Source organism: Egretta garzetta, unplaced genomic scaffold (genome assembly GCF_000687185.1).
Source record: "Egretta garzetta isolate BGI_Z169 unplaced genomic scaffold, ASM68718v1 scaffold154, whole genome shotgun sequence".
Classification (NCBI taxonomy): Eukaryota; Metazoa; Chordata; class Aves; order Pelecaniformes; family Ardeidae; genus Egretta; species Egretta garzetta.
The window spans coordinates 4020397-4047044 of record NW_009259600.1 but is presented as its reverse complement, the minus strand read 5'-3'; the positions used below and the strand labels follow the sequence as shown (position 1 = coordinate 4047044).

The window sequence follows — 26648 nt, the reverse complement described above, 5'->3', positions numbered from 1 at the left end:
CTTCCCCTTTTTCTGAGGCCATTTCTTTCTCTTGGTTTGGTTTGAAGAGGAGCTCTTTGTTTTCTGCCTCTGCACCAGCTCTCATCTGCCTGGAAACATCCCGGGAAAGCCGAGGTGAATTGCTTTCATGGGGGGGGATATTTTTCAGCCCCTTCAGCCCCATGAACCATCAGGAGGTGAAACAGTGACACCCCCTTTCAAGAGCCCCTAGGCATGAGGGGCTCAGCATGGCTTCCAGTCACAGCTGCCAAGTGCCATGTGGGCATCAGAGAGGTTCAGATGGGATCAGCGTGTCTGACACATGCATTAGGGAAATCCGTGGCACCAGAGTAAGCCTTAAACAATGTCTGTAAACGCACAGCTCCCTGGAAGAAGTTAAAGTGCCTGTGCCCGCGTGGCTGTGTAGTATAATGCCTCCTTGTGCTGGCATTACATGTCTTTGTTTTTTTTTAAATTGGGGTTTTTCTCCTGCCAGGTCCCCGATCACATTAATTGGTGCTAGCTGTCGGCATGAAGGTAGCAAGGGGAGTGCATGGTCATGGGAAAAATGGGTGGAGGTAGGACTTCTCCTTGGCATCAGCATGGATGTAGCTGCTCGAAGAACTGCACCTCTGGCATTTGCAACACAGGAGCCTGTGCTCCCACAGCCTTTCCTGCCTCAGCCCTGCGTTGTTTGTTGTGGGATACGGGTGTGTTTCATGATGCAGTAAAATCTGATGAAATATGTACTTGGTTACCTGAAGTATTTCCCGACAAACTAATATTCCTGCAGTATTTTTGGGTCTGCTGGAGTAATGAATGTAAGAAGCCACCACATGTGGATTTGGTCTGCTTAATAGAAAGTGTATGTAATTGCTTCAGTTTAATCCTTTTTTATTTCCCTCAGCACTTCTCAAAGGTTGTTTATTTATTTCCAATATTGTTGTTTATGGACAAAAACATTTTGCGAGATGCTGAGATTATTAACTACAATATCGATCTTGGTTTGGCTTTGTGTCAGAGAAGGAGAAAAGAGCTGGGCGGCAATAGTCAATGAAAGCTGGGATGCAATACTGCTTCCCAAACTCAGTAGTTCACATGGCTGCTGTGTGTAGTCACTGTGTGTAGTTGTTCAAGTGCAGAAGCTAAGCTGGAGATGGAAATTCATTTCACTTCTACTTCTTTTTCCTCCTTTGCCTGTCTCTTAACAACTCAGTTATTACTGGCTGCCCAGACACTCACCTCAAGAGATTGTTTTATTTCGTGGGTTGTGGTAATAAATCATTTTGGCTCTCTATTTGAGGTTTAAAATGTTGACAGCTCCTTCAGATGGCCCCGTGGCCTCTTGTCCCGTGACAATATATCCCAGCCTGTCACAGGCCGTACGTGCAGCTGGCGAGTATGCGCAGCCAGGACCCCTGGCCCTGCGTGTGCTCTCAGCAGCAGCAGGCGGTGCTGGCTGCTATCAGGTGCGATGAGAAATCCCCCGGATTAAACACATCGTTGTGAGGTCTTTCTATGCTGCCTTCTATTGTATAGGTGGAATCTAGATTTCCTGTGAAGTGCCGCAATTAAGGTTTTTAGCTTGTGTTCAAGGTGAAAGTCTTCGGTGCTTCAGCTCCCCCCTACCTTGCTAAGGGCTTGATGTCTAGTGCCTTAGTAAGGTGAGGGCATGATTTGGTCCTGGTTTCTTCCAGTGGCAGCATAGTCCCTGCTTATACTCCTGCCACCATAGGGGCTGTGACAGACCCAGTGCAGAAGGGCAGGGAGCTGCCACCATGGAGAGGAAGGTTATTTCTCCATTCCCCTTGGCCGAGGAAGCACCCCAGAAACAGTGAGGGCGTCTTCAGCTGGCACTGCCACCAGAGAAAAGAGTTGTCACAGCACACCCTACAAACATTCATCAGGATATTTTAAGCACTTAAACAATGAAATTCCCAGTGATGGTTTTCAATCAGAGAAAGCTCTAGAGCAAGCCAAGGTGTCCATGGAAGTGAGGGTGGGTGCCAAAAGTGCAGCACAGTTGCTGCCAGTACCGATGCACGCTTTTCTGGTTGTGTTCTGCTGTTGGGAATCCAGTAGCATTTCCATGGCTTAGTCCCCATTTAACTGAGCTCTGCTAGAAAAGGATATGTGGCTTTGGGTCATGAACGCAGGGCTGTCAGCTGGGCTAGCTTTGCACCCAAGCTTTCAGGCTCTGCCAGAGCTTTGGATCTGATCTGCTGGGGGTTCTGCTCTGATTAACTTTTGTGCAAGTGAGAAGCTGACAGGAGAAAGCAAAACAGAGCGCTGGTTAGAAAGGATCACCCATACCTTTTTTTACAGCCTCATACATCCATTCCACCTTGCCAAATATCAACTGTCCCTGCAGATGTAAAGATCACAACATGTCTGGTGTGAAATGAGCACAAAGCTTACGTAAGCTGCAGCCCCCAGGTTAAAGGAAGATCAGCTACTGCATGGGAATTTCTTCGTTAATCAAATGTAAGGGATATAGGTACAGGAGAGCCTTACCCCTTGCCTGTCCCCTTGCACAGTGCCATAAGCATGTTCGTGTCATCTGACTCTCAAATTCCTTAGGGAGATGCAGCTTTTTTTCCTTCAACCACTGCAAGCAGAGTGGGACTAAGCCATGGAGCTGGTTATACCTCTGAATGCAGAGGAAGCAGGGGATGGGGCAGCAGGTCTGGAACAGATGCTCTGGGTGGGAAAGTAGTCCAAAGACCAGAGGTAGCACGCAGCTTCCCGAGTCAGCCTGAGGAGTAATCTGCTTATCTGATTTCCACCAGGGACAACTCTGGGTCCCAAAACAGCCTGATTTCCTAGTGCTGCAGGCCTCTATCACCCTGCTTGGGTTTCCCCTGCTAAGGCTGGAAAGAATCCGGTGCCTGTGCCAGTTTTCCCCCAAAGCCCAGCACAGTGCTGGGCAGCAGATAGAGCAGAACCAACTCAACTTCACACGTTGAGCTTGGGGCACACAAACCCTCCAGCACTGCTGGCAGAGCTGCTTGAATGAGTGCTTCCTCTCCTGACAGCCAACAGAGGCTGCTGAGCAAAGCCCTTTTATTTCGTCGGACTCACAGTTCGTTTTGACCAAAGCGGTCTTGGTGGCTCCTCCTGGACACCTCAGCCAGGACACTGGAAACAACTCCCCTCACAGGACTGGGGCTGTGCTGAGCACCAGCTGTAGCTCTGCCGAGTGCCTGTTCCCTGATTCTCACTGGGATATTTTTCCCAAATCTCAGACTGTTTTCAATATTTCCCCTCCCAACAGCTGCTATGGTAAAATGAGTTTTCAGTCTCTCTGAGGACATTAGAGAACATGTGCATTTGATTTTTATTTTTTTTAATGATTAAGGTGACAGTGAGTTGAACAGGAGCTTCATAATTACACTAATCTGTTTTAAGACGTTTGAGAATGTTAATTTGGAAATTTCTAGGCAATAAGGAACATTACAATTCTTGTAATTTGTCAGAAAGTGGGGCGCAGAAGACAAATGCAAAGGAACTTGAGTTGTAAGTTATACGTATCCTACCTAGTGCAGAAATTAGTTTGCTTTGGACTGCTTCAAAATGGTATTTTACAGAAAGATCAGGGGCATAGTGCAGGTTCTGTCTGATATCCAGCTCAGCCACTGACTGTGGGGCTTAAAACATAGGCATTGCTCTTCAGCACGGTGATCCAGAGCAGCAGAATGAGATTTAACCTGGAGGCAGCAGAGTAGGGTAAGTGCTCCTTTTCCCATAGTCAGCACTGAGTAGGCAATACCAGGCATGGGACATCTCTACCCTGCTTTGGAGGTGTCTGGTTCAGTGCAGTGCTTTGCCCTCCCCGCCCCCAACTTCTAGGCTACTCTGCAAGTAATGGGATTTAAATTATATCGGCCATTGCTGCTGTGTTGATTTTGGTGTCTCACAGCCTTGCCTGGGTGTTGCGAGGTGATGTACAGTGAAGGTCTGGCTGCTCCAGCAAACACCTGTCTGTTACTGAGACTTCATGATGTTGCTGTGTGAATCTAGGACATCTCTGCCACCCAAAGAGGTGGTGTTGCTCCCATCTCCCATCTGTGCTTCTGCTGCATTGTTTGCCCTAGCGCTCATTTGACTCCTTGATGAGGTGGTTTGTCTGGCTAAATCAACAGGAAAACACTCATTGATATAATTTTTTAAATAAAAGTTGCCCTTCTCATAAAATATCACCTGTGACACTGAGGGCCCTCACAATTTTGTGACCCAAAGAAAACTTTATTGTTCTTTGAAGCTGAAGTATGATCTTTTTCTTCCCATGCTCTTGAAGTCTGCTTTGGGCATCGAAAAAAAAGATGTCTGAATCTTATCCTTGCATGTCTCCAACAGTCTGCTGGATCTGATTAACTCCTGTTTGAAGGAATCAAAAGAATCCAAATGACTCAAGTAGAAATTTGACCAAACTCAAAAACCAAGGCTTTAGAAAGATGAGCAAACAGCAGACTGTGCATTTCAGTCACAAAGGGAGGTGAGGAACTTTGGCGAACCTAGTAAGTGGAGGCTGTGATTATTCCATTTGGAGTTTTGGTGACATGCATAAACTGTTACGCTCATGTTTATAATGTCACCACAGATTGTCCCAGAAGAATGGCATTTGTTAATGTGAACAGTTGGGAGATACGCTTTCCATTCTGTGACTAATCTGGACTTTGAAACGTACTGCCAGCAGCTTCAAATGACAGCCAGTTGGTGTGCGAACCAGCGCCAGGCCTGGAGCAGCGATCTTAAGAAATGTGGCAGTGATATTTGCCGAGTACGCTCATAAGTAAATAGTCAATATCAAACCAAACAGATGTGTACTGCTTAAATTGAGGTTATATCAGTACAACTGCATTTTCCTTCATAATGTCCATGGTTGATTTATACCATCTAGGGTAGAAGCTTTGGCCACCTTTGGTGATCTGAACTGTTTAGCCCATAACAGGAAAATGAAGAGAGATTATGGAACTGTGATAGAGAGGAATCACAGGTTCGTTGGAGTTTAACTCTTCAATGAGGCATAAAGTGACTCTGGCTATATTCCCCTTCGTAACCTGCTGTGTTCTGCAAAAACAGCTCTGTGATGCAGAGGTCTATAGTGAATGCAGGGTCTGGACCATGAGTGCAAGCTTTGGAGGAAACCCCTCCATGTGTAGATACAATAACTCGCAGCAAAGCAAACGCTGAGTCCTTGGACATGGCTTCTTCATGCTAGCTGGGGTGAAGGAGCAGCATAGAAATACATCTCCTTTTGTGGACAAGCCTAGCTCTTGCTGACATTTAATTCTGTAGAACCAAATCAGCTCCATGGGAGCAAAAATCTCCATCAGAGTCTTTGCTAACATGCCCAATGACTTAACTGTCATCCTGCTCAAAACAGTCATTTTGCCAGCTGATATGAATTGCATTTGAAGCCTTTTTCATAGAGCCATAGACTCATAGAATCATTAAGGTTGGAAAAGACCTCCAAGATCACCAAGTCCAACCATTAACCTAACACTGCCATCCCACCACTAAACCATGTCCCTAAGCACCTCATCTGCCTGGTTTTTAAATACCTCCAGGGATGGGGACTCGACAACTTCCCTGGGCAGCCCGTTCCAATGTTTGACAAACCCTTCAGTGAAAATTTTTTTCCTGATGTCTAACCTAAACCTGCCCTGGTGCAACTTGAGGCCATTTGCCCTCATCCTATCACTTGTTACTTGGGAGAAGAGACCAACACCCATCTCACTCTGCCTCCTTTTCTCCAGGCTGAACAACCCCAGTTCCCTCAGCCACTCCTCATCAGACTTGTGCTCCAATCCCCCTTACCAGCTTTGTTGCTCTCCTCTGGACATGCTCCAGCAATGCAACACCTTTCTTGTAGTGAGGGGCCCAAAACTGAACACAGTATTCGAGGTGCAGCCTCACCAGTGCCGAGTACAGGGGCATTATCACTTCCCTGCTCCTGCTGACCACACTATTCCTGATACAAGCTTTTTCTTCAACAGCCAGAACACCTCCACTGGAAAGAGGTTCCTGTGAAAAACAAGCAAAATGTGGGTTTTGTCTGTATAACAGACTTGTACCCCAATAGTTAACTCCCAATTAAAACCTGCTTTAATTTTTTGGGGCTCCAGCTTGGGACTAAATGGATCATGACTCCATTTACTTTGTTTTATGACTCTAACCTCTTATTTCTTAATGTTTCTCTTCTGTTTTGGTGGGGTTTGGTTCTTGTATTTATTGACTTCTAATGACTTCTTTGCTTTGTTTCTCTTTCTTTCAGTGACAATCTTTTGCTCCCTGCAGTGACTAAAGCACCGTGAACATTATCATTCAGTGTCTGTGTTATGATGAAGCAATGACTCAGTCATCATGTCAAGATGATGGAGAGCAAAGCTTGTGGTGTCTGCAGAAGCTTCAGGCAAACAAATAATAGCAGCTTTCATCTGATCGAGACTCTAGCTCAATCTCTTGACTATTTTACTGGTTTTGGCTGGAGTTAATTTTCTTCAAAGTAGCTTGTTTGGAGCTAGGTTTTAGTTTTGTGATGAAAACAGTGTTGATAACATGGGGATGTTTTAGTTATTGCTGAACAGTGTTTGCACAGCATTGAGGCATTTCTCGTTTCTCATGCTGCCCTGCCAGCGGGTAGGCTGGGGGTGCACAAAAAGCTGGGAGGGGACACAGCCAGGACAGCTGACCTCAACTGACCAAAGGGATATTTCATACCATATGACATCATGCCCAGCAATAAAAGCTGAGGGAAGAAGGAGGAAGGGGGAGGACATTTGGAGTTACAGCATTTGGCGTCCGAAGTAACCATTATGTATGATGGAGCCCTGCTGGGGAGGAGCGAGCCAGCGGCTGCGCGGGGCTGAGCTGCTGACTGGAGTTAAACCAGAACAACAACAGGTCAGAGGCTACTAGGACAAACTAGAAAGCAATGAGTGGTTTGCAAAAGCATAGACCTGATAGCATCTGACTCAGGAAAAAGGTGCTCAGTTCTTCATTTTTTTAGTTCTTGAAAAGGAGTAGACAGAACTTATCTTCATGGCTCCATCTCTATAGTAATCTGTGTCAAGAAGAAACTGTCTTATTATTATAACCTATACTAATGCTAAAATACTGGGGAAAAAAAGACACCAAGTTCTATACAGGAGAATCCACATAAGGTACAATTGCTGAAAGATCAATAACACTCAAAACTGTGGAAAACCCCCACCAACTTATCTCTTTAAGTGCAACAGAGAATATAAAAGGTGATAAAGGTACCTAGAAGGGATTGTCCAGCTAAACTGATTTCTGTTCTCTGCAAGAGAAAGCAACTATGTAGCAGATGTTTTAGATTCTTGTGAAGTAGACAACTTCTCCTTATGTCAACACCCACTATGAACTAGAAAATGGTAATCAATACTTCAAACCAGGTTACGGTTTGTAGTAAAAGATCAAAATGCACAACTGCAGCGTGTCCCAGGGAGACAGCTGGGAAACCATGAGTCCATTGCCTATATCTCAGGCCTCTGCAAGAAATATATATATGAGATAATTTCTTTAAAAAGTTTGTTATCCCCAGCTTTGCATCTTAAAGTTTTGACCAGAAGCATCTGCAAATTAAATGCATCCAGTTGTGTGTTTGTGTCTGTATGCACCCGTATACATACATGTGAACATTTTACAGAGTGCAAGACCTCCTGTTTTGAAATCATCACTGATGATCAAGCAGTTGTTTGTATTTGAATGAATAATGTTGCAAACCAGAAGGTTCAGTCATTTTTTTTGCATTAGGGACTATCTGTAAATGATTAACACTCTCTGTGGAAATGAAACAAGGAGAGCCAAGTGCGTGAGGTGCAGGAAAGAAAGCAAGGAATTAATGGTTAGCACCCCTCTTCTGTAGGAACAGCAGGCTGGAAGGCCCTTTGGGCTGCCCATTCCCCTATCATAAAATCAAGTAATTCTTTTAACAGATGGATCAACCTTCATTCTAAGTGCAGTCAGATCTTTTCTTTCCCCCCACCCCTGTTGTTGCTGCTGTTAGAAACTGTTCTGAAATGCCAGTGGCTTGGAAGCATCCTCATTTCCAGCCTACGTTTACCCCTGGCCCGCACATGTGATACCAGGGGTTCAACTACTGACCACATTCACTCAGATGGTGATGTGGAGAAGTGTTTTCTGTGCACATCAAAGGAAGGGTTAGTTATAGCTAACAGAGGATTAATTGAGACAGGATGGGAGACAAGCCTGCCTTTGTTGGAAAGTGATGCTGGAGAGGTGCATGCTGGAAAAGGCACGTCATTCCCCTGCTCGCCTCAGATGCTAAAAGGAGGTTTTTATGTAAAAGTTCTTTTTAGGATTTGGTGAATAATGTATTAAGCTGGCTACATTGCTGTCGGGGTTTTGGGTATCTGATATAAGTGGAATTAGAAATAGCTTATTTGTACTCCAGCGAGATTTGTACTACAATAACAAGAGGGAACGAGCTAACTATGCATGGTTTGGAGCCATGCTTGTGTGCACATGCGGCGCGAGCCATCTCTTCAACAGTACTCTCCGCGCCTTGCCCTGCAACCTGATGTAACCCTTAACAGCACTATTTACTCAGTTGTTGAGATAGCTCCCTTCCGAGCTCGCCTGCCTTTCTGAGTGCAGGCAAAACTAGTTCCATCTCGCAGGGCATGAACTGGTGCACTCCAGCTCCCCATGAGCCTTGTGTCCCCTCCTCGGCTCTCAATTTAGGGGCCTGGGGAGCCACATGAATCAGGGAGAGGAGCAGCGCAGCCTCTCAATGTAAACCAGGCTGTAGCATCTGGGAATTAATATACCTAGGCTTTGAGTGGTCTGGCTTGAAGCTTTACCCTGTAGACTGGGAACTAGACAGGGTCAAACAGGAATATCCAGGAAGCCTGCTCCTGGGCAGCAATAGAGCAGTATCCTCGAGCCAGCTGGCTGTTTTGTGGGAGAAGCTGGTCAGGCAATGCTGGCTTATCTCCTTGTTTCTCCTGAGGTACCTGGGAACTGGCAAAAGTTTATAATCCTATTCTTGCTTTTCCTTGTATGTAATTTCTATAGTTGCCATGGAGATGTTATGTGATGGTCCTTGAGAAAATCTGTCTATTACAATGTTATCAACTATGATTGAAATTTTTAGAGCCTCTGTTATACAGTTATTGGAGAGGTTTTTATTTGCAATCTAACAGGCAGTATTAAAAACATGAAATGGCCTTTGATTATGCAGCAAAGTATCCCAGGCTATTCACCTGAGGAACAGTGTAAAAATCCATTCTGCTCCTTCCCCGTTCTCCTATTCATTTCTAATTTTGAAATTTGTTTCCTGAGAATAAGAAATTGAAATTTAGGAGTTGGGAGCTTTGGTTGTAACTCTTCAAAAAGGAAAAAAAAATGACTGTTCATAATGCTTGTTAACATTATAGTGGATGGATATGTTTGCATATAACCTTAGTGAGCATATCTAGATGACCTCCCTTCCCTCCTTTGAACCCAAAACATTCTATGATTCTATGATTCTATGATTCTATATCAAAAGTTACTTCAGTATATTTCACAATTCATATTCTTTGTCTCAGTTTCTTATCCATTATGGACATTAATCAATCAGACTGATGAATATAAATAAGATCTCATGAAAATGATTAAAGCATGGAGATGAATAGAAGGCTCCCGTTTCTCTAGTTGCTTTATCCTCTCAAGTCACCACACCTTTTGATAACTTACCAGGCTCTCCTTCCAGCCTTTACAGTTTGCCTCATTTCTGGAAAAAAAGATATATTCTAAATTTGTGAGGTAATGAAAGGTAAAACCTCGTGAAGGCAAGGGTACTGTAATATCCATGAGATAGGAACTTTATCTACTTTGTTCTGGAATCCAGCCTGGAGACCTGTGTAAAACCTACAAACTGTCTTGTCTCCATTCAAACTTATCCTGACAGTTACCAAGTTCTCCTCTCTTCTTCTGTTCCTAACAAAAATCTTACCAAAATTTTAAATTCTCTCCTTCTTGTACATCGAACAGTGTCCTTTCTCTTTTATGTCACAACGAACAAATCAAATGTATTTTCATTACGTGTTTCAACACTGGTAACTGCCCTTTTATTTCAGGTCTCCTTCAGTACTTCATATGGGCCTGAACACATATATGAGTATATGAATTGTTCTATGAAAACCATTGAAACAAGGACCGTGTTTTCTTTATACATCTGTAAAGCACTGAGCACAGCCAGAACTCTGTGAATAATAACAGCTAAATGATAAGCCTCTCCTAATTCCACATGGTGGCTCTTTGAAAAATATGTTTTTTGTTAAGGACTCTGAATTGCCCTTGCTTCAGAGCTAACTCAGAACTGGAATTTTAGGAGGCATTTCCACCCCCCCCACCCCCCCTTTTTTTGGTAAGATCCATTGAAATCTGACAAAATCCTAATTACTGGAAACAACATGTAGTTTTTGAAGCAGTATGTCATTGCATTTGTTGGGAACACCTTTAGATCACAAATACATGCAGAAATAAAGAAAAATAGGAGGAAAAGTTTAACTAGCCTTGATGAGTGAGCCGACAACATACATTTTAGGTGGGTTTTTTTCTGCTCATCAGTTCAATTTATAGACATAGCAAGTTTCCATAAATAATGGTCATATACCTTTTAGCCAATGCAAATTAATTTGATCTTTCTACGTTTTCATTTCACAGACCTGGCAACTGCAGTTTAATGTGCATTAAGAAAACATATATGTAATATGGATAAATTGCATCTCACTGTATAACTGAGTCTCCAATGCAGATCTTAGACTGCAAGGGATATTTATTAGAATTAGTGCCAAAGATTTGGATTTCAGCCTGGCTTTCATTTGCCATAAACCCCTTACTTTGACAAAAAAAAGAGAACTTGCATGTAAAATGCCTTTTAAAACACTGCCAGAATGATGTGAAAAGGTGTTGGGGTAAATAAGCATCCAGTCCCGCACGAGTGTTTGAAGCAGGACTGTATGCAGCAATATGCCGCACTGCTGCTCTTTTATTTTGCATAGCAATACATTGGCATTCTGCTTGGCAAATGGGTGCCTCCTGACCCATCCTTCAGACCTCCCTTCCCCACGCCTGGGCTTGTGCAAGAGCCCCCCGCAGCTGGGACTGGAGATGCCAGGCGACTGCCATCCCCTTGGCCACTGTCACCACTGGCAAACTGCGCGGCGTCACCGTTTCAAAACCCTTGCTGCGCCTTGTGAATTTTAATCTGCTGTCACTGTTAAACGTTGGCAGGTGACTTATAAAGAACATAATGTTAATGGGGTATATTTTGGGAGGGTTATTTCAAACCTGGAACAGTGCCTTGCCAGCCTCACAAGTAGTTGTTTTAATGCAAACGAGGCAGTGAGGGAATGAAGGTCCAGGGGAAGTCATTCCTCAAGCCGGCTCTGCCATCAAGGAAAATGTCAGCACATCCACAGCCTCAGTCCATGGCTTGTGTGCTCAGGGCCTGCCTAGAAAGGACTGAAAAGCCAGCAAGTGACATTCCTGGCTTGTTCCAAACCATATTAAGGTGAAGGAAATAAAATTTCTGTGTTTTTTTACTTTCTGGAAAATTTAAGGACAGGATGTTTCTGTGACAAGCCTCATGCATTTGGAAGCACTGGAAGAATGTGTCAACAGTTTGAAATCCAGAGTCCGACAAAGTGGCCTGTACATTCAGACAGATGTTTTGGTGATGGAGAGACTTGCATTTTATGCCAACAGTTTTGGATATTTAAGGCTTTTTCCTGTAGAAGTCCTTAGTTGACTGAAGTAGCACCATGGCGCTGAAGTTGTGTCTGCAGCTGAATTCCCTCATGGAGGTTTGTCTCAAGACTTGTGTGTGGGAAGCCCTGCAGTGCTGTGGATGATATCACAACTGGATATCACAACTGGAAACTCTGTGTTCAGAGAATATCATGTTTATTCCTTATAAAACTGGCTGTTTCACCAGTCCTCTAGCCTCTAAAGGATGCTGAATGGCAGACACAGCACAAATAATAAAGCCTTTTACATGAGAAGATGGGAACAGAAGGGTTCTGCTGGCCTTCAGGGTGACACAGCAACCATTTTAGTTTGATAGGGTGATCTGTCTTTGGCGCAGGTTATCTTTCATTCATGCATGGTTTTGGTAGCCTAAGATATGGTATCCTATTTTTTTCCCCTGCTTTGAGCACTGCTGTGTATGATAGCTCTTGTGCATTGGAAAATGCCTGCTGATTTAAGATGCACTCTGATTTGTGAAGTTTGCAATCCAATTTTCCTCTTTACTGCATTTTTGTTCCCTGTTGTTTTCTTTAACATTGGCTTGTCTGAGTATGAACCTGTACAAGACCATTTTGCCATGCTATAGCTGCGTGGCGTTACTGTACTTTCATCTCACCTCCCTGAATGGATCCATGTGATATTTGACCTCCTTAGAGCACCGTATGCTGCTTTTAATCTTTAGGTGTCTGGCCAGCCCTGGGCTTGGAGGTATGGTGCTATCACCATATTAACCAGAGCTCATTAACACATGTCAGTCTGGAGCAGGCAGCGCAGTATATATGCCAACAGCAGTCCTCAGGTGAAATGTGGTCATTATGATAAAATGACCCGAGCCATGAGGGTGAGTTTTGAGCCCAGACTGACCCTACGAAAAACAGGCACTGTTTTTCCTGTAGCTTATATGCAGGCACGCGAGGTTGCCCAAGTTAGACACAAGGGCGAGGGTGTTGAGTGTCACCTCAACAGCTTGGCATGTATTTGCCGGGCCCCTGAGAGCACCCACAGCCCTGCCTGCCCCTGCCCACCCCTGGGACTCCCCCTCCCTACCCACAGCCCAGGACCCCATTTCAGCCCCCTGGGGCTGTCAGTCCCTGCCCCAGCAACACCGCAGTAGGACCCATCCCCAGCTCCCCACAGCCTTGCTGTGCCCCACCATGCACCCCACTGAGCTGGGCCCACTCACGGGCCCATGTACTGGCCCAGCCTTGGCCTGTCCCTATCTCCATGGAGGTGCCCGATGCCTGGGGCTGGGGCTGCCCTGGAGCCCCAGGGTGCCCTGGTGCCCCCAGCTGCCCTCTTCCTGGTTGAGTGGGGATAGACCCGGGCTACCTGGTCCTTCCCTGCTGCCGTGGGGAGCCCTGGACTCTACTGGTCCTGGGACATGCCAGTGGCAATGCTGAGGGAAATACTGGTCATCTCGGTATTTCACAGGGAAGTACCGAGATATCGGTCACACATGTCTCAATATTTCCCAGAAAAAGAGGGGAAGACTGAGAAGACCCAACTTTTTGAGCTGCTTTCTGTTCCTGGCAGTTTCTGGAACCTGTAAGAGCAATGACTTTTGGAAGATGGTTCCTGTTCAGACACAGGGTGGTCTTCAGGTTAGAAGTCTTGCACCTCCCACAGGGATGTCTGAGCCAAGCTTGCAGGTCCCCGAGGAAGCAACCACCACGGTACGAAAGCAGTCGGTTCTGGAGAGGACACCAGTGATGCAGGGCATTGGAAGACTTTCTGCTGTAGTCCCTGTCCATGCAGTGTGTAAAGCCATGAAAGGGGCATTTGATTCAAAGTCTCTGGAGGCAGGTACTCAGGTCATCAGTACCCATACATGGATTTGATTTTGCACATTTTTTTGGATGAGAGATGGAACACGTAGCCTCATCCTCTGCCCACCAGCTGCATGCAAGTTTTACTCAAGAGCTGGATGGAAACCCTCCTTTGGGCTGGCTTGAGCCCAGCCGTGTTTCCTCCCTGGGGTTCTGGTTGCCTCCTGAGTCCTGCACAATGTCTGTGACCCCTGGCTGAAAGCTGGCAGCTGCAAGGGGTTATCCAGAGATGAAGCTGTAAGGACAGGATCGGCCACTGAAATGGGAAGAGCCACATAGAGACTGGGTTCTCTGCTAGGAGCAGTATGGATGAATTGCAACTACTGATGTGAAAGCAATAAAACGATGGGGTAAATGAGGTGGCAGTTTCTGTTTTCTATTCCCTGCTGTCTCCTTCTCCTTAAACCCTTCATGACGAGGCTTACAAAGCCACCTCTCCACCCCCTCACAAGGGAGCATGTTGTCATTTAAAAAGAACAAGTCTTCAGGAGCAAGAAAACAATTTTGATTTAACTGCTGTTTTATTGAAGCTGCTGTGTGTGCAGAATGATGAGGGGAGTGCAATAATCCACCTGTGAAATGGTCAAACTTTGTGCACAATGTACTACCACCACCATCAAAGCCTCAGGAAGGAAAACCCATCCCCTCTGCTCCCGTGGAGCCCTGGGTGGGGGCCATTTGTCAGCATTTCCTCAGCATGTAAGGAGGCTGCAAGGCTGCTCGTGCCCCTGTAATGGTTAGTGCCTAATCTCAGCAGAGACGTCTGTGCCGAGGTGTGCTGAGATGTCTTGTCACACACTCCCCACTGCTCCCAGCAAAGGGTCTTCCCAGAGCACGGAAAATACACTGTGTGTGAGAGCCCAGGACATGCTGCTGGGGGATACTCGAATTGGGGGAGAGGATGCAAGACAGAGCAGACCTCCAGTGGCCAGGCACCAGAGGGTATGGGCAAAACTCTCAAGTAATGCTTCTCAGTGGATGCTTCTTGCGCACAGACTGTGGCACTGGTCCTGTATTTCTTACCACAGAGGCTGTGTGAGCAAAGGGAGCCCTCTCACCTCCTGCATTCCCCTCTCTGCCTCCCCTTGTACCCGTCAGTCACATCTTGGTGACGCCCATCAGTCAGCCAAGCATTTCACCCAGAGCAGTTCTGTTGTCTGCATCTCCTTCTGAATCTACGCCACTACAGAAATGCATGGCTGGAGACAGTTGGATTCAGCTGTGTCTTTTAAATAAGAATATTATCATCCATTTGTAATAAGGCTGGGTTTTTTTCTTCACACTTTTGGGGATGCTCTTTCTTAGTCTGGGAATTATCTAGCCACAATGATGATGCCCCTCTATTGCCATCTCCAAGGGCTTGCTGGACCACATATTGCCTCTTTATAAATGTTGATGGACAACAGTCTCTGTGGCTGGTAGGCACTGCCTGTTCATAGGTGCCCAGGGAGTTTCTTGGAGAAGAGTCATGAAAACTGAGGCTGTGAGCACTGAGTTGGATGCTGCTTTACAGCTTGCAAGCAAGAGTTACGCTGGGTTATGTTAGCATGACCTTGTTTATAAAAGCTCACTGATAGTTATGTTTGCCTTTACGAGCTAATGGGGCTCCTCATAGCCCTATACCGGTGACCTTGAATGGGTCTTGAATACACTTGTGACAGCGTACAAAGCGTTACAGCATTCTGAAAGGAGACAGGGAGCTCCACCGCATACCTGTTACTTGAGCTTGCTGAAATGGCATCTTTAAATGGCTGCTTTCCAAAATAATGAATCCTGCTTGAATGTTTTTAATTTCTCAGCCTCATAGAAAGTTTGCAAATCTTACTGAAAATTAGACAGGCTGATTAGAAAAGAATTTGATGAAATAACACAATACGTTAAAGCAACTGTCAGGAGACCTGTGTTCCTGGCTGTCCTGTCAAAGGGTGGATATGTTAACACATGAGATAATTGTGTTCCAATATGAACGGTTTGATTGCTGTTGATTTTCCTTCTGGATTATGTAATAAAACAGGTCCTTTTTTTTTTTTTTTGGAAAAGAAGAATACATGTGTGTAGTGTTCAATTGAGACCTGTCTAGTTTTTTTTCTTTCCTGAGATTTAAGAAGGTGTTCTGCTGACAGACAGCAAAACCCCCTCCTGCACTGGGATGCCCTTTCCGTTCCCAGCTGTTTACTCCTTAAGCCCTGGTTAGCTGTGCAGAGGTTTTTTTTTAATCATTTTCCTCAGTGCAGCATGAACTCAGTGACTGAAAAGTGCAATAATTTGTTTTTGATTGGGTTACAATGTGCTATCAGAAAACCCTGTTATATTGTTCTCTTTAAACTAATAAGTATTTTTGTATTTCTTTGTTTTGTGATCTTGCAGACTCAGCTCTTGGGAGTTTCGCTTGCTGCTGCTTCAAATTTTCTGATTAGTGTCTCTTTGAACATACAGGTATAAAATTATTTCTCTTTATTTTGAGTCGTTTATCAAGTAATTTATGTTACAATTTGGTTTTATGGTGAAGTTCAAAATACAAACTTTCTTGCATTTAATAAACATTCCCTCTCTTTAACTAGTGTCGTGCTGCAGTTGTTGGCAGTATGATAGCTCCCAACCTGTTCTGTGCTGGAATTCCCATATGGGAACAGAATGAAAATTCGTAACTCTTCCTCCTCCTTGGAATGTGCCATAAGGAAATACCAGCTGTGACCCACTTGTGGTCCTACTGGATGTCATGTGAACCTGTCTCAGAGTCTCCAAATCTAAAATTGAATTGGTCACAAGGTCTTAGGGGCTTCTTAATGGAGCGATTCATGTAATTAAATGCATGGAGGCATAATTTTGTTTTGCAATATTGGGCCCCAAAGCAACTTTGACCAATTTAGTTTTCCTTCTGCAATTTATATTAAATAATCTGAGTAGATATTATTTTGAATCATAAAAGCAATGGGAGGTGCTGACCTTACAACTATGGCAAAGGGTTGTAGGATGAGATTTATAAAATCCTTGCTGTATTAATAATTAGAATACATACTCAGCAGAAAGTTAAATAATCCATTATAATCTGTATCTTGTAGACTTCATGGTATTTTTAGGTCTTCTAACAAAAGTTTTTAAAGCACAGAAGATATTGTTGTGTAAGTTGTCCAGAAAAAGTATTTTTGCTAGTTTGCATTTCATGTGGTACATGTCTCATATAAAGCTACTTCTTGCTTTTTCTGTGAAGGATGAAACAGAAAGCTGTGGAATATAAAATCTTATAATAATGCATTTTATTAATGCTGGAAGGTTCTTCAATGATTCCCTTCTATTTTAAGTATCTCTAGTTGGAGAATCCCATAGAAAGGAATCTGTTTAGCCAGGGATGGCAGGCAGGTTGAGATGACTGCCGCCTCTCCAATATGAGTTCCAACCTGCTGATGGTGACAGGGCAGGCTCTGTTTCAGTGGAAAAACTCTTGTTGTTAAAGTGGAAATTCAGTCTAGCCCATAATAATGAAGTTGTTCAGACTTCATACCTTTTGTCTGCTGAGGGCACTGAGTGCCAAGGTGGATGCTTTGCCAGAGGATGTACCGAGGCATGCAGACAGACATGTAATCAGTAACAGCATTTACTGGATTTGAACTATCTTCCAGCTTTTCAAATGCAGTTTAGGAAAACCCGATAGCTCTGCATTGCCATTTGACACAGCTTCAACTGAAATTTTCCTATCTTAGAAATAGGAATAAGGAATTTCCCCAGATCTCAACATTTATCATCACACTCATATTAAATGGACAGGCCAAATTTTTTTTGTTCTCTCTCCCTTTCCCACCGTGCAGTCAGTTATCTCCCCTCTCTTCCCTCTAGCTGGTTGTCAGCTAAAGAACAGCCCCCCATTTGCAATGTATTTCAGCTGGATTGTAAACAGCCTCCACCTAAATACCATCCACACACATTGCTGTGCAAAGGCAGCAGACATCTGGAGCTGAGCTCACCATCCTGTGTTTGTCGCACATCTTTTTGATCACACTGTGCCCTCAAGAGTTATTCCTACAGGAATCTGGGGAGAAAAGGGAGCTCAGGATTCAGTTACGAACTTGTCCTGTTTGGTTTTCAGCAGAAACTTGGATTCATGATTTCACAATATTATTTCATATCCATTTCTCTTCTGGGCTTTTTTTTGTTTGTTCATAAAAACGAAACCTGCAAAATCCTGGATGTTACTGTGGATTGCTGGTCTGTGGCTCAGGGAAGGTTGATTTCCTTATGCTCCCTTTCTCCTTGGAGGGCTAAGCTTCCTCCTAGGATTTCATCCCCTCAACATGTTCCACAGCATGCAGCTGCAATAAGGTGCTGTATCCTCTCAAGAAGAGGAACACGAGAGACTATGGGGTATCACAGATGTTACTGTTTGGCCCATACCCTGTAGCATTGCCGACAGAGTAGAATGGGATTATGAGAAAAATTGTTTACAACTTCCCTGGGGCTCTGCAGGGACACTTCCAAAATCAAATATTGAGTGATGGAGGAAAAAAAGTGTTTTACCACCATTTCTACTACAATAGTTGTGTCATTTGCTTTCCAACTTTTTTGACCCATGTGCAGAGAGGCTGGTGAGGAATCCGAGAAAGGAAATTATATTCTGCAGAACTACTGCGGTAAATGTTGCATCCTTCCCGATCATGACACCTTCCTGATGGAGGCTGCCTGGACTCTGTTTCAGAAGACCAGTGTGATCAAAGTCGAATTATCTTGTTATATACAGGTTCTTGCTGTACAGCCAGAGAGAAAACAATTACAACATGTGTCAATGATTCCTTCTCCATGTAACAAGAAGTGTTGAAGAGGTACTACTTGGGTATATATTATACCTGCTGATACAGATATAGTTGGTTCTCCTGAAAATAATGCTTTACCTGAGATCTTCTTCTAAGGTCAAACAGGAGATTGTAGCCAAATCCTAAATTCTACCTAATTAATTTATGGTTCTCCCTACAGCACAAGTGTTTAAGTGCTGCCTTTTTGATTTTGAAATTGTATTTCAGATGAGGATATGTTTCATGGAGTAGGAACGTCATGTTGTCTGGTCCCCTTCTCCCAGTTTGTTGCCATGGTTCTGATTCTGCCCCATCTCCTGCCTTTGAGTGTTTCTAGATTCACAGCACGACTGCCGAGCTTTGCTTTGAGAGAAGAACGCGGTGTGCAGTGATAGCTACGAAGCACTAGCCACTATTCACTTAATATTTTTCATGTGTATTCAGAGGTCTAATTTTTCAGTTGTTTCCACCACGGCTAAGAAAGCACAGACCTGAAGCAGCACTGAGTTAACACAAAGCAGTGTCTGCAACAACAAGCTGAAAGTCATGTTTAAAATGAGAACCTTGACGCACCTGGAATGTGAAGTTGACAGCCCCCTTAATTATTCCACTTTTGTCAGACATAAGAACACAATGGAAGTCTTTCTTTTCATGCCTGTTCCTAATAATTAATTTTCTAGAAATTCGCTCATCTCCGACTGGCTTGCCAAACAGAGCCGAAACCCTGCTATGTGAGCAAGCTATGGTGGTGTGGGATTACCCTCCTGGGGCTTGGAGAGGTGGGCAATTTCACAGCCTACGGATTTGCCCCCATCGCCCTTGTCGCTCCACTGGGATGCGTATCTGTCATAGGTGAGATGGTTTGCCATTTCTTGCTTGGGTTCCTACTTAAATCGAATGCTTGTTTGTGACTAGAGGAATAATACTGCAGGAGTTGCAGCAGAAACGCAAGGGGAAAATGTTAATGTTGCGGTTTGAAAAGAGATTATTCATATAATTACATGAGCTGACAGTTTAACACAACCCCCCTGCTTAACTCAGAGGCTCTGGTACTATCTTGCTTTTTCCATAGTTTTGTTTTTTGTGTCACTCTCTGCTCTGCTGGTCCCTGCCAGTTGCTCACCCAGTGCTGTACCAGCGCTGCTGGCTCTGCAAGCCCCCGAAGCAGGGGGCTGGCATCCTGCCGACTGCACAGAGCTGGGGTCTGATCCCGCGTACCTACGGCGTGTTTGCTATGTTACCGTCGCACCAAGCGATTTCTGCTGCCCGTCCCCTGCCCATCACCATGATTCGTGTTGATGTGGGCAAACTTGCTTGACTCTCTGCAGCGTGTCTGACAAAAAGAGCCTAGAAATTTCCTGAAGTGCTTAGTTTATTTATGGACATTATCAAAGTTGTTCATTTGTTCCTTCATGTGCAGATTGGACTTCAGCATAAGTCCTATCCTTGGGACTTGTTTGATATGATCTTACTTGTTACTTCATGATTTTTTTTTTGTAATGAAGGTATTGACAAGTATGAGATGTCTGTTTCTTTGATAAAGAAACATACATTTTAGAATATGTTACCATGTTGTGCTAATGCAAAGCAGAGTGGACAGGGCAATATTGTACAGAGGCTGTGAAGACAGGACCACAGGGCACAGCTGTATCCCTTAATCAAGTCGCTTCATATCCACGGCTGAAACAGCCAGGGCTGAAGTATCACAACAGCTCTGCAGACACTGGAGCTCGTTGGCGTGCTATTGCCAAGTGATAACATTTCATGGTCTGTCTCTAGCTACCAGTTCCATGCTTGGAAGTGACATTGCAGTGAGTGATTCTGCATGGGAAGGTAGAAAAGATTAATTATCTTCCCAGAGGACTGCCTGGCTGTAGTGGAAGGAGGCAGCCAACCATATGTGGGTGCAATTTAGCAAAGAGAGAGTGGGGGAAGGAAACTGCAGGCAATTTACTGTAACCTTTAATGTTAAACTATTGCAGAATTTTGGAGAATGAGATATAAAGTCACGGAAGTTCACCACTGTAGGAAAGATTTCTCAAAGAAAGGAATGCAATTATTACCTGAGATGAAAATGTAAATTAATATGACATATCCCAGCGTGATTTTGGTGGCAGTAGTTACATCTGTAACAATTGCAGACTGTTTCAGATGTCTCTGAACATAAAGGGACATAGACCAATCTAATTTGTTGCCCAAACTTAATAAAATACAAATATAGAAAACTAGAAAGAAGGAGTGAAAAGAAGTGGCAAGGGAAAAAATTCTGTTGGTTATTAAACTGCTACGAAGAAGAGGTCACGCTTAGGGCTGATTTTTATCTGGGCAGATTCCTTCTTCTTTACCTTTGCAATCTGTGAAGAACTGTTGGCATCTGTTTCCTCTGTTCTCCGTTTCCCCTTACTTATAACAAATACCAGGAAACCATTTTCCTAACTGCTATATCTTATCAAAATTCTCATCCACTTTTTCTTTTTTAACTGACCCGAAGTGCTTATCCTGGAAGGCACCAGAAATATATTATATTCCATTCCCATGTATCGGCTGACAGTATGCATTTCATAGCCCAAACAATAGTGATATCTGAAATTTTATTTAGTCTAGCCAACATTCCCTTAAGGAAGGGAAAGCAAAAATGATGTAGACAGCCAATTAAAACAGTAACTTCCCAGTAACACTTCCTACCACTAGATACTTTCCTGTCTTCTGAAATTAAAGCCAGAGAGAGAGCATCCCTTTAATTTTAAAAGAGTTCATCGTTCATGGCAGTGACAAATTGACCAAGACACACATCTGCATCATCTGCTAACAACTGGGCAAAGGATAGTTTAGGCAGCAGGTCTGCCAATTTAGAAGATCAAGAAATATTTTTCTCATTAAGTCATGACCTCTTTTAGGTGGCGGAGGGTGGACTTTGCACAATCTAGTTGGGAGCTGTTTTGAGGTACTGTTGAATGTGTCTTTCATAAGTTAATTTTTTAAACGAAGAAGTTAAGCACTTGATAACAAACTCCAAATGTGTATCTGAACCCTAAGTCCACCCTTCTGATCAGCATTTTTTTCCAAATTTGGTGTCAACACACCCCACACGGTAAGAGCTGACCCTCACTGACACCGAGTACTCAGTACCTATGGCGTACCGGGGGGAAATGTGCTCTGCAGGATGCCAAATCATCTAGTGGATTCTCTGAAGGTCTCTGTCACTCCGGGTGTGCATGGAAACTTTCCTTTGCTTGGAACCCAGGGTTTTGGAGGAGGATAAGTCAGACTGGAGTCTCTGCCCAGAATGGATTTGTGCTGTACCCATCATATATCTCCAGACCTCTGAGATGGGAAGCATCCTGGGTCTTAAAATAGATGGAGCCAATGTCTATTATCCTCTGCTACCACATTTAACTGCATCCAACTGAATTTTGCACTTAACCCGGTATCAATTAAATAGTGAAAAGTTTATGCCTCATTCTATTGAGCTGGGTGTTTCTGATGGCTGGTTTTAGAAAGAATCCAGCACCACAGACCATGAATTGGCATGACACCAGTAGATTTTAATTTTTTTTTCTCAGAATTAAGCTACAAAGACTATATTTTTCTTCTTACACAGTGGAAGTATTTCTGTATGTGGTTGCAATGATGCAAGCTCTACATCTGTTCAGGGTTTTAAATAGTTTGAGAAGACAGCAGTTGTTTTCTTCAAGAGGAGAAATTGGTAAATTTTTAATTTAAAAGTGGAGGAGTAATACACGTTTGATGTGATCATTAAAAAGCTTTTTATACTTAAAAATTAAAAATCATGTTTTACATGCAGCTTGGGTAATTTTAGGCTGCTGTGGTTTTTAGCTCATTGTCTTGCTTTTGCCTGCAGAAATAACTTGGGGGTGGAGGGGGGATGAGGAGAGGCCAGTGGTATCAGAGATCATTTCTTCTGCAGTTTTCATCATTCTGTAGAGAGCTGTTTTACACTTAACTCGCTTACACTGACATTGTTGAGATCCCTTTGCATTTTTATATGTTCCTTCTAAATAGCTGCGGGGCAAGAATTGCTTTAGGCTTTGAAAATTGATATCCTTGATGGTGCTTTAGGAAAAAGATTCTCAGATATTCTCGTAGAAATGGATTTCTCCCACTAATGTAATGTAACATCTTTGTGGCCCAAGAACTTGGGATTTTGAGAACTGTTACTAATGAGAACTGGGAAACATTCACCAGACTATTCTTTAAAATACTTTATTTGTACTTGTCTAGAAGATGCAACAAAAGGATTTTCAGGGTTCTTCCTTCTCTCTGCAGTGCGTACGTACTATAATGCAGTTTCCAGAATTAAGCTCACCTTAATGGTCTCTCTTTTGAGCAATTCCTCTGAGAATTGGCTTGCTTTTTTATTAGGATATTGGCATTAAGGATGGGGAAGAATGTTTTGTGTTTTGTCCACACTTTTCCAGTACCAATATTTAATCGTGTTAGAAATGTTACATGTTCAGTGTGCAGGACAGCTATCAAGAGGTCATGTACCAACTGACAAATTCTGTAATATCTTCCTTTGTATTCTGTGTACCATTAATACCTATAATATAAATGAAGAATAGGTTTGAGTAGTCAATTAGCGGTGATAAATTTGTTCCCAGATGTCCTGGGCAGAGCTAGCTATCTGTTTAATTCTGGCTATGCACACAGGTATTCTTTTAAGTTTCTCCAAATCTGTGTTAATCCTCCCTGACACAGAGCTCTGGCCCTGAGGGAGACCCAGGCATGAAATGAACTCAAGGATTTCATTAGGATGTGTTGGTTCTGTAATGTTTAACCCTTAACAGATCATCTCCCAGGTTTTCTGCCCTTCTCTTGATCTAGCAGGCTATCTGCCAGCTCTCTCAGTGGGAGTAGGATCTGTGCCTAGTTTTGAAAGTTTTACCTTAATAATTAGTTAAAAAGCTAAAAATATTCTGATTCACCCAAAAGTATACAAGTCTTCTCAGATGACCAGGGATGCAGGCTTTGCTCCAATGACTTACAGGCTGACAATTTGGGCTTAGAGTTGTGCGTGTGCTATATTGCTAAAACCAGTGGTTCAAAACCATTGAGGCGTCAGAACAATGATAAATTGCTTGTTTTGTTGCCAGGCTATTGCCAGCTTACACTTTGGCACAATTTTTTTTGTCTGCATTTCTGTATTGTTGTATTCTATTGCTGACCAATTAAAAAAAATAGAGACTATTCCTCACTCTGACACAGATCTCCGTCTCTATAACTGTCTATAGCTTTTAAAAAAAACCAAACAGGCAAACAAATGAACAGTTGCAAAGACACATTAATACTTCTCAGCACAGCAATTGCCCAAGTTCCTCGGTCTATTCATGCGTAGAGTTGAACATAATGTTCAGTGATTTATTTCCCACATCGATATAATGGTGTAGGAGGAGGAGGCACACAGCTTCTGTGACGGAGAGGGAACAAGAAGACCCTGGCGTGGGAAAGGGAAAATCGGGGCTGGGTGGTAGGAAGTTAGATGGGTAGATGAGGTGCTTAGGGATATGGTTTAGTGGTGGGATGGCAGTGTTAGTTTAACGGTTGGACTTGATCTTAAAGGTCTTTTCCAACCTAAACGATTCTATGATTTTATAAGTTAGACTCATGCTGCAGTGATGGGGGGAAATCCAGTGAAGAGGAAGCAGACTAGGAGGCAAGTGTGAGGGTGTAACATTGCTGGTAGTGAGGAGGAGGGGTGGGGCGATGGGAAGCACCTTGCCTGTGGTCTCAAGGGTGGTGGGAAAGAAGCGGAGAGTCTAGGGAGCTGAGCACAGGGGTTTCAGCAGGGCTGCATTTAGGAGCTGAATTTGGGACACAGTAAGGGCTTTAACTCATCTATCTGGTAAGCTTAGCTGTGGCCTCTGGATGCCCACTTACTCTTCTGCCAAGGGTTCACAGGATCATAGGATAACTCAGGTTGGAAGGGACCTCAGGAAGTCCTTAACTCAACCTTCTGCTCACAGGTCAGCTTGGAGGCCACCAGGCAGAGAGGAAATGGTGAGAGGAACATATTGGCCATTTAGCATTTTGTCTTAAACTGCCTTTTCTGGAGGAGTTAATGCCTTAAGCAGCTAAATGCACCTGAGACTGTGAGCTGGAGCCCAAAGGAGTTAAGGAAGAGGGGCAGAGCAGCTGTGAGGGCTGTGCATTTCTCACTGGGCTCCTGGGGTACACATTGGTGCCTGCCATTTATCTTGCTGGCCAGGGAAAGATGCAAAGCCAGCAGAAGGCAAAACCAGCAAATGCCAGCCTACGCTCCTGGGGCTCACAGGCTCCCTTCATACCCCTCCTCCTCTGGCCCATCGTTTCTAGTGAGCCACTGTCTGCATCAAGACGATCTGCCCTTGGTTTCTTTGATTTAACCTGGTTCAAACCCACCCTGCAAACTGAAGAACATAAAGGACCATTTAAAGGTCAAACTTATGGAGCTTAAACACCAAAAAATTAACAAAATAAAAGTAACATTAAAATACTGTGTTAGCCAGTGTGTAATAACAAGGTGCTCTCTTGGCTGTACTACCGTAACTTTCTTAAAATTTAGCCCTGAAGGTAATAGCCAGTGTTTGTCAGGCTTCTGATCAGTCATGTATGTCCTCTAGCGTCTCATCAGGTCTGTGTAACTGTTCTCTGCCTCTTCTCTTAGATTTACCCCATTTGCTTTTCTTCTTCACTTGGATGCATATGAAGTGTTGGTGGCTTATCCAAGGGACAGTTGGCTTCTGCGTTCAGAGTGTCTCCTGGGTCTCAGTCTCCTCACCTTGGTGTTGTGTCTCCCCTCCTACTTCAGTTTTTCCTCCAATCCCAGATGGCCTAATATATGTTCTTAAAACTTCTCCTATTTTTAGATTTCTCTACATATTAAAGAACATAAAGAGCATTAATTATACATACTTTCTGTTAAGCTCATGATCTCTTGTGCATTACCAGCTACCTCTGGAGAAAGAGCTTGCTGCATTTGAATGCATTATTAAAGCGGATGACAGGCGGAGTGACAAGTTTCATTATCTGGATGCATTCCAGTGCCTCCCTGTGCCCACTGCCAGCCTCAGAGATTGTGATCCCCTCCCCCAAGCTGCCGTTTTGTCATCTCCAGAGAAGTAGGCAGTGGAATTTTGGGCATAACTCATCTCACCCCAAATTGCATGCCAACACCGGAACTGAACCCTAAATTGCATTAACTAGATCTCTGCTGAATGCAGAGAGCCCAGACAAAGGGGTACTAAAAAAAAGAAACCAAAAAAAAAAAATCCCTGATGCATCAGTTAATTAAGCAACAGGTCTTTGCTGTGATGGTGGCTGCCTAGGTGGGTGGGCTGAGGTGGAGTTTGGGAGACCTACAACAGCAAGGAGACAGAGCAATAATTAATTCCTGTACTATCTTGGGTTGCTGCTGCTTCTTTCATGGCTTTTGTCCTCTCTCTTTTCTAAACCTAGGTAGCTCTGCTATTACCAGTGTTGCCTGGATACCAGTGTCTTTTCTCCAGCAATGTTGTCACTGAAACATTGAATAAAGAAAACCATGTCAAGCGGCTTACTTTTAGAGAGGCATTTTCAGTTCAAGATTCTTTTATTGTACTCCTTCGTTTGCATAGATCTCCATCACCCTTGTACCCTTGATACAGCTTAAATTTATGACTTGTGCTATATCTGATTTTCTACTGACTGGATAACACAGCCATGGTGCTGAATTCCAGTTCTCTGTTTACCTCTTGGTATGAACCTCCCTAGATTTATCTCAAGTACATCTACTAGCTAACCACAAATTAAATTTTTCATCAGAACAATAGACATAATGAGTCAAAGATGGTTGCAAAAAGGTTGCACTGTTATTTCAAGAATAAACCAAGAATTTCACACTGTAGGCAAGAACAGAGCTCTTGTAACAGCATCCCATGGTTTAGGTTCAGTGTGCCCCTTCACTGTCCCTCCTGGGCACAGTCTTTCTTTGAGGTTTCTAAACGAATCTAACATTACCGATGCACCTCTCCCAAAGGCCTTTCCTCATCTTTTACGTAGGAGCTATTCAGCCTTTTTTGCTTCTCCTTAGAGGTAGATGCTCTGCTGGAATAGAGCCATCTCTCCCAGGTGGCCAGGTGTCATCTATCTTAAGTCCTTCTTCCCTCTCTCGCACATGTCCACACTGAGCTGCTTACCAGAAATCCTGGCCTGATCACTACTGCTGCTCACCCACCCGCTGCTGCCCATCCCGAAGAGGCAGGACTAGGAGCTGGCAGAGGGGCAATGCAAGAGCTGA

At 43.8% G+C, this 26648-nt stretch overlaps 1 protein-coding gene across 1 annotated transcript in view; it reads left to right on the top strand.

Annotated features, from left to right (window-relative positions):
* NIPAL2 (NIPA like domain containing 2) overlaps nucleotides 1-26648 on the top strand; it is a 50883-nt gene that overhangs the window by 1431 nt on the left and 22804 nt on the right. The window contains exons 2-3 of the mRNA XM_035893908.1: nucleotides 15957-16025; nucleotides 19054-19225. Of these exons, the coding sequence (XP_035749801.1) occupies nucleotides 15957-16025; nucleotides 19054-19225 (241 nt within the window). The remainder of the gene's footprint in view (nucleotides 1-15956; nucleotides 16026-19053; nucleotides 19226-26648) is intronic.